At 45.4% G+C, this 8,862-nt stretch overlaps 1 protein-coding gene across 1 annotated transcript in view; it reads left to right on the top strand.

Annotated features, from left to right (window-relative positions):
• Positions 1-4,714, top strand: part of npdc1a (neural proliferation, differentiation and control, 1a) — a 20,791-nt gene extending 16,077 nt beyond the window's left edge. Inside the window, exons 3-9 of the mRNA XM_084441619.1 lie at positions 1,069-1,155; positions 1,336-1,521; positions 1,885-1,951; positions 2,412-2,502; positions 2,917-2,996; positions 3,293-3,392; positions 3,540-4,714. Of these exons, the coding sequence (XP_084297745.1) occupies positions 1,069-1,155; positions 1,336-1,521; positions 1,885-1,951; positions 2,412-2,502; positions 2,917-2,996; positions 3,293-3,392; positions 3,540-3,611 (683 nt within the window). The 3' untranslated portion in view covers positions 3,612-4,714. The remainder of the gene's footprint in view (positions 1-1,068; positions 1,156-1,335; positions 1,522-1,884; positions 1,952-2,411; positions 2,503-2,916; positions 2,997-3,292; positions 3,393-3,539) is intronic.
• Positions 4,715-8,862: the final 4,148 nt, after the last annotated feature.

The following is an 8,862-nucleotide window of genomic DNA, read 5'->3' as shown; positions in this document are numbered from 1 at the left end:
CTGTTCTTGCTGCCAAGCACACTGGCACACTCGGAGGCGTCCACCACCTAAAAAGTGCAGATGGCACAACCCGCCCCCACAGACACCTGCTGTGGAGCACACTAAATGGCCAGGGCTGTAGGAGGGTGAGTTAAAAACAAAGCAGTGAGTGAAAGTGCTGTCACATCATATGACGCACATTAGCACAGCCAGATGGCCTACCTTCTGGGGTGGAAAAACAGCACGGTAAACATTAATATGTAGCTAACGCTCATACTACAGCTAATGTTACACATCCATAGGCATCTAGTAAAACATACCAACAGCCTGGCCAGCTTGTTTCCCTGAAATACTAACCTGTTTCACGGCAGAACGTTTCAGCATTCTGGTGTGTTTTGAATTAACCTTGGGTTAGATTAGGTTTATTTTCAGTTAGGTTCTCAGTTAAGAAACATGTCACTTGAAACACATTTCCCCTATATTTATTTCAAATGAACTGACAACAATCAATTAATAAAATGTATAATATCAATCAATAAAATCCCCCATCATAACCTCAGAGTGGAAAATGGATGAATGATGATGTCCATTAGTCCTGAGGTTTAGGGCCTAGTCTGGTGACCCAGGCATGGGGGTGGAGTGATTGCTCAAGCCCCCTGTTGTGCTTCCTCCCCTGGCCACACACACACACCCTGGTTGCCAGGGAGAGACCCGCTCTGGTCCGGGAATGCGGCTGAAACTGTCTGGTCGTCAGGGCTGTTAAACAACACCCCGCCTTGATCTCCCTTTATCTGTGTCCCCAAACAAACAGCACACAACGACACACTCTCTGTCCATCACACGGGAAACACACACACACATTAGTCTTGGATGCTCTGAGTCTGCCTACATCTGGATGAGTCACATAGACACATACCGACAATCATCAGACATTATGTTCTGCGTCTGAAAAGGATTCCCTGCAAACTCTCAAAACCATTCTGCTGTTTGTCTGTGTGTGTGTGTGTGTGTGTGTGTGTGTGTGTGTGTGTGTGTGTGTGTGTGTGTGTGTGTGTGTGTGTGTGTGCGCGCATGTGTGTGCGTCTCCAGAGAAGGTCACGTCCTTCCCAGAACTGGACGAGGAGATAGACAATCTCCGCGCTGTCATCGCCAAGCAGCAAGTGTCACAACAGCCTGGTGAGCCTTCCACCACCAAAACACTGTGCCGTCGATGCATTAGATCACGCATTAGTCATTCCATCACCGCTATAACAAGTGTACACTCCTGTCTCTCTTTCTCTCTCTCTTTCTTTATCTCTCTCCCCCTCTCTCTCTCTCTCTCCCTTCCACTCGCCTCTCTCTTCCTCTACCCTCCAGTGGCCGCCTCCCCCCCGCCGGCGCCAGCGCCCAAGGCCCAGACAGGTGCTCCTAGGCGGAGAATCGAAGCCCGGCCCACCACCGCCCAGCCTGGCCTCACCACGCCCGGGGCTCTGGCGCGCAGGGGCCCCGACGGTGGGGGCCCCGTCGTCGTCCCCCACGGCTCCAATGACAAATTCCTCGTCAGTAAGTAGCATCAATTCGCGGCGGAAACGCGCGGCCGTCAGTTGTAACCCGACGCGCGCGCGGCCACGCGCACACAATATTCAAAGTAGCTACACGACAAATCTTGCGAGTGTTTGACCCTTTTTGTTTATTTTGACTCGCTTAGAATATTTCGAAGTATGGGTCTGGCTCCTTGGTGTGAAATGTGTCCTAGTTGACTGACCCTATGATGTCTCAGTGAGGCCTTCGTTAGCTTGTTTACTTGATTACACGACGGCACTGATCAAAACACTGATCAAACAACTCCTCTGTCGCTCTCTCCTCCCACTCTCATCCCCTCTCTCATTATGTTCTCTCCATCCTCTCTCTCCCTCTCTCATGCAGTCTTGATCTCTGTGTGTATCCTGATTGGGACCACGGCTCTGGTTATGGCAGCTGTGTGTTGGGTCAGGTGAGACATTCACTTTCTAACACTATGGTGACACGTGCATTTTAAACAGTATGATTTGTGTTCTCTCTAGAGGCTTTACATACAGTGCAGTGCATGGTTGATGCGCTGGAGCTTCTAACAGGGGTGAATTAGGCCACATTGCTGCAGGACCTTGAGATCTGTGATACCAGAAAATAGATATCAAAATGGGATCGGTGGATGACTTTAGCTCAGTTCAAGTTCAAAGTTTAAATGTCGCGTACGTCATCATACAAGTACAAAGTGCAGTGAAATGTTATTTCTGGCTCCTATGTGTGCTTAAAAACTAAAGCAAGTAAGAAGCAAAGACAAAATACAAAAACAAATATATAAAATATGTAATATATACTTTATGACTTCTGCATGATTCAGAAGAACGAGCTGATGTTCCTTACAGCAGCCTCTGTGGATGAATGACTCGGAACACTGTTGCCCCCTGCAGGTTGGAGAGAGAATCTCGTCTTGCCCAGAAGGTTGACTACCCTGCGTATGGAGGGGTAGCTCCTGCTCCTGGGGAAGCTAACGGCACCTATGTAAGAATCACCCCTCTCTCAGCTGAGCTAACCGTGTGTGTATAGACGTGTGCGTGTGTGTGTGTGTGTGTGTGTGTGTGTGTGTGTGTGTGCATGTGCACACGTTTGTCGATGTGTCACAATATAATTTGTGCAGTGTTCCCGTTTCTTACTTAATAAAGTCAGTTTCTTCATAACGTCGTTCCACATTATATGTGTGTGCGTGTGTGTGTCTGTGTGTTCAGGGAGATTATAGTTTCTCATCTCTCATTCCTTTAATTTCCTTCAACCTTTATTTATCCAGGAGGTTTCATTGAGATTAAAATCTTTTTTGCAAGAGAGATCTGGCCTGGGTAGCAGCAGTAGGCCTGTACAAGTAATCACAAGTAATCCTCTTCTATCTTCCTCTCCTTTTTTTGTCTTCTCTCTTCTCAGGTGGGGGATAAGACGTTGGCCCAGAGTGCCCAGATGTATCACTACCAGCATCAGAAACAGCAGATGATGTCTTTGGGAAAGTGAGTCTCTCTCTCTCTCTCTCTTGTCTTTCCTTCTATCTCACCTCTCTCTCTTTCCGTTTCTCTTCTCTCCCCTCTCTCTCTTTCTGTTTCTCTTCTCTTCTCTCTCTCCTCATTCTTTCTCTTCTCTCTCGCTCCCTCTCTCTGATCTCTCACACTCTCTCTCTCTCTTCTATCCCACCTCTCTCTCATCCTGTTTCTATTCTCTCCTCTCTCTTTCTGTTTCTCTTCTCTCTCTCTCCTCATTCTTTCTCTTCTCTCTCTCACTCTCTCTGATCTCTCACTCTCTCTCTCAGACAAAAGGCAGAAAAAAAAGTTGCTGACTCAGAGGCCACCTCAGAAGAGGATGAGGTGGGAGGAGACTTCACAGTGTACGAGTGTCCTGGACTTGCACCGGTGGGTGTGCGACGCGCGTTCACACACACACACACACACATACATATATATACATACACACACACCAAAAAAGAATAAAGAGTAATACTAAGCGTACTTCTGAATGCATGTGTGTGTATTTGACTGAGTTGTTTTGTGTCTTGACAGACGGGGGAGATGGAAGTGAAGAATCCTCTGTTTGACGACTCAACTCTACACTACCAGGGGAATCACAAGTGAAATCTGTCGACAAACAAAAGCATAATGTCACACACACAAGCCATTTCTTATACTCTGGAGCAAGCCAATCTGATCATCTTATGTAACAATGCGCTCTCAGGACCGGATAAGGCCTGGAAACAAGTGCTGAAGAAGCTCTTTCATAGCATCTGCAGCCATGTGCCGCACTCCTCTCTATCCTTCCGTTTCCTGTCTCTATGCCCTGAAATACACACATCCCTTTAAACACACACACACACACGTCCCTTTAAATTGCATTTAGTTCTCTTCTGACTTTTTATTTGTTCCCTGACTCTTTTTTGGGGTTTAACCACTTGGCAAAGAGAAAAGAGTGATGAGACATGTTGAATCATTTTTGTCTCATCTGAATATAATCCTGTCAGTCTGAGATATTACCGTTTCCCTTGCTTGACTTTGTGCTGTTTCTTTGAGCTACTTCCCAAAGCCTCTACACAAACACATACACACAGATATGTACACGCACACACACACACATCTACAGGTTTAAGGAACAGATGTCCTCTCCTCTTTTGTCATGCATAGCTGGTAGCTAGTAGCCAAACCACATTCCTTATCCACATTGAGGAAGGAGAGGCAGAAGGAGACATGATGTCATGCTAAACTGTTTTCAGCCCTCTGTTACCATATCAACATCACATGTATGACTGCGATGTGTCCCTTTAGATACCAGATTCCAATAACACGATCAAAACATTTACCTCTATCATTTGGATGTAGAGAAATTGTACTCGTCATACAAAGTGCACATGTAGATTATATACATACACGTCTATGAAAATTGAGTACCAGATGAAGTCTATTGCATGGTTTGAATACGTTTTAGATATGATATATGTTAGCATCCCATAACAGGAGGGAGGCATGTAAAGTGACTTGTAAGCCCTTCTTACGAATCTTAACAGGATTGACCTATGCTTCATAACAAATATCACTATTTAGTATTGTCCCTTGGTAATATCCCACTCAGTCCCAATGCAGCAACATGTACTGTACATACATGCTTAAGAGTGGAAGTGTGTTCACTTTTGATACCTATTTGTACATGCAGGCTTAGCTGAATCTGAATTAAAAGTTTTTATCACAACTGGAAGTTCTTGTGAGAGTGTCATTACTATAGGATCAGTCTGGTCCCTGCCTTTCATTACTCTTCACTGTTGCCACCTGACGATTGTCACTGATATGGAATTTATCTAAACTAATATAATCATTGAGGAAAAAAAAGCCAAGACACTGAAAATCTGATCAATTTTAGTGGTATATCATGTACAATCTTAGTGGCATATCATGTAGAAAACTTTTGAAAATCATCTCTGCACTCAATGTTTTTTCCCCAAATGACATGGCACTAAAATACTCTTTAATGGATTTCAGTGTGCATTGGACTATCAATAGCCTACACTTATTTCCAAAGAACACCCACCAAACAAGCTCTTGTCAAACATTAGAGGCACTCCAGCCTCCTATCTTGTATCTCTAAACTGGTACAGATTGGAAATGGACAATGATGCAATAAAAGAACCAGGCTGCAGAAGAGAGATCTCATATCTCTGAGTTACACTTACTGTACATGGATGTAGGGGGTTGGGGGCAGGGGGGGGGGCATGGGGTGGTGGCTGTATGGCTGTTGAGTCTTGTAAATTTCCACTCCCCTTCTCTCTTTCTCAACTTGTTTTTCATGTTGTCTCCTCCTCACACATCACCACATCATGAGTAAACGGAAACACAGTTTCACTATGTGTCCCTGCAGAATCACAATGATATGTGGCCAATACGGTGTGGTTAGTGCCCTGTAAAATGTTCCTAGCTAATACAATTAAACTTTTTCCAGGAGTTTGCTTGATTGTCTCCTTGAGAGAGATCAGGGAATCATTTTTACTGTCCACCTATTGGCTCTAATGGTGAACGGTGGTTTTTTTGTTGCTTCCCTTAGGGTTAAATTAGGACCTAAATTAGGGTTAGGTCACTATGTACATCCCCCCTTTTCTCTGTGTATGAAATATTCTATATAAATAAAGTTTGGTGTGGTAGGTAGGTAGGTAGGTAAGCAGGCACTCAAGTACCTACCTAAAGTACCACACCCTATCTGCCACATAGAGGACACGTATAACTCATCCCTACTCCTCACTCTACCCTTTGCCCCTTAATACCCTCTTCTCTGAAGCTGTGTGTGCGTATGTGTGTGTGCACATGCATGCTTGCATGTGTGTGTGGTGTGTGTGTGTGTGTGTGTGTGTGTGTGTGTGTGTGTGTGTGTGTGTGTGTGTGTGTATGTGTGTGTGTGTGTGTGTGTAGGGGAGGGAACATAGGGGCTCTCGTAACTGTCCCCTTTGAGTAGCCTGCAGAGGGCCATTAAAGTCCATTGTGCCAGTGGGCGGTGGAAGGAAGCCAGCCATTGGCCAGCGGAGGACAGTTTGTGGTGGGTGCAGGGACTCTGCTGGGTGTCAAAGGCAGGGCCGTTAGGGAGAAAATCAAAAAGCCATCAGACTTGTTTGTGGGGGAAGGTGGTCCTCGGAAAGCCATTGGGCGCTGGTGAGAAAGTGGAGCAGAAACTGGTTACAATAGATATACCTGGTATCAGCTGGGGGTCGGGTGTGAGGACATAGAAATCCCACACCAGCGTCTGGTGTTTTGCACCTCAGGCCATCAGGCCAGGTGGAGGTGTCTGCACGTGCCTCCTGGGGGAGCGAGGCTGGACATAGGTCAAGTGTGTAAGCATGTATCAAGTTGGGAATCACTGTTCCTGGCTGAGATTGTACCTTGGCCCTCGCTCACCCAACTTAGCTGTCTACTACCAGTAGACCAAGAGGAGACTCTTGTAGTCCCTGTGTGACTCGGAATGGGATGGCTTGTCAAAAATTACAGCTCAATGCAGAAATGTCTCAGTAAGTAGAGGAGCTCATTCATTCATTCACCCAGACCACCCTAGTCAACAATACCAGAATCAACCCACAGTGGTAATCACTAAGTTGTATAGTAATTATGTATATTTTCAACCATACAGTTGAAAGTCATATAGGCCTAGTCCAGGACCAGTCATTCACTGTCATTGGCCACGCAGGGGTTTCCACCAGGGTTGGGGTTAATGCAGAATTGAAACTGAAATGGCAACTCTCAACTTCCATATTTGAAATGAGCTAAAATAATTTCGCTCTGGGCTCTGTAACAGGCTGGTGGAGTACCCCTTCCTGATCTCAGTATCAGAGGGCCTCGTCTCCTGGGGGGGGGCATGAAAGGGGTTAGACAAGATCTGAAAAAAGACATCTGGGAGCTTTTCAGGCTAATCCATACCCCCCCCCCCCTCTCTCTCTCTCTCTCCTCCACCCAACCCCCACCCCCTCACTGTACCAGGCCATACACCCCTTATCTCCCCCCTGCCTCCCCCGGACCCCTGTCCTCTCTCTCTGAAGCCTTGCCTGGTCCCACTTTCTCCCTGACAGTGTCTGTGTTTAGCATGACAATCATCCTCCCAAGTCCATGGCACAAGACAATGTCTGCAGCTGAGGTTTGATGTATTTTAAGCCATTGAGGGTCCCTGTGGCTCTCCAAGGTTCTGGGGACTCCCCAGTTTTGTCATTTGGAGCTTCCCTAACAGTGGTGGAATGGAGTGTGTTTGAAGGCAGGTTGGATGATTGGCCGAAGAAGGGAGATTGTTAAAATGTGTATGCTATAAAATGGACTAGAAATTGAAGGCATGGTGTGGATAACACAATATAGACGGACCATATAAGGCCATACTTCGAACAGAGGATTATAGGCCACAGAAACCATCTTGCTTACTGGATTTCAGTGAAACTTTGTTTTAGTATGTTTGTTTCGAGGAAGGGGTGCGTGTGTGGGGGGCGGAATCAAATGGTTGTGAGTTATTGTTCGGGTCTGAAAGGGAGCTAATGGTCGACCATCGCAGCTCGGAGTTTGAAAGCCGCGGGGTGCCCCGGGGCCATGTAGCACAATGACCGCCCCCCCACTACCTTCCCGTGGCGCGTCTTCCTGCCCCAATCTGCTAGCCAACGACTCGCTCTGGGGGTGCGCATCTGTATCGGTGCGACGGTCATCCAAGCCTTTGAATAGGCCCCGATCAAGGGTGAATGGTGGAAGGTCACCTGAATGCCTCGTTTTATGAATGTCCTTTGCGTTGTCTCAAATTTCTAAAGACTAAAACATCGCATTTACCACGGCCGAACACGTTGAGAGCTTGACTAGGCAACGTTGACGTGATTCAACATATGTAGGTTATCCATGTAGCCTCGTTTATATCTCATTTTCACACTAGGCTCTATTTCTTAGTTGGATTGGTCTTTCCAAGTAGACTGCATCAGATTCTTCGCCGTGGTCCTTTAACTCTAAACTCGTATCCTTGATGAGATCGGATGGACACTTAATCAAATTCCTTATCAGTTCACTCCAAGATATCATTCAAGCAAACATTTCAAAGCCTGCATCTCAGCCGAAGAGTGCGCCTCCCCAATTGACGGGTTAGGCATATAGGTCCTATTCTGTTTCTGTAAAACAGGGGCTTCTTTTAGTCCGTTTACCAATTCCATTTGTTTTGCAGTAAATAAAATATTCAAAGGAAATACATTGAACGTGACTTGTTAATCAAGTGTAGGCTACATGCGTTGCCTAGTTGAGCATATAATATCCACTTTGCAAATTGGTTCTAGGTTTATGCTTTATTTACATACTCAACCATGTAATAATGTTATCCATATTATTCATTTACTTAGGCTAAATAAAGTCAGATTTGAACATCAAGGACAGGTCGTTAAGATCGAATTAAACAAAGTGCGTATAATGATTCATGTGTATGAGGTCGCCAACTCTTGCGACCCTCACTGAATTTACAACACAACCTTTACAGGTCCATGAGTACAACTCGACTACTTAGCAATGTAAATAAATATTAGTGGATCAGCATATCTTTTAATTCATTATTAGGAGAGCAGGTAGGCTATAGATCATTTAATTTGGCTTAGGCCTAATAATTACATTTCATACCATATGTTGTTGACTTATTTTAATGTGACTGCAATGTGTAAACTGCAATAATATTTATTTCACATTTTAATGCTAATATAACCTTCTTGCTCAGAACTCCAGTGGGCCTACTACACGCCTACTATTCTCTGACGTGCTATGATGTAAGAGGGGGTAAAATCAAGTTCATTCGCAAATTCACCATCAGCTGTGCGTAATTGTCTCTCGTGGCCAATGAGAGAACATATAATTAGCA

This window comes from Borostomias antarcticus (genome assembly GCF_949987555.1).
Source record: "Borostomias antarcticus genome assembly, chromosome: 8".
NCBI lineage: Eukaryota > Metazoa > Chordata > Actinopteri > Stomiiformes > Stomiidae > Borostomias > Borostomias antarcticus.
This window is presented reverse-complemented; position numbering and strand designations above follow the sequence as displayed.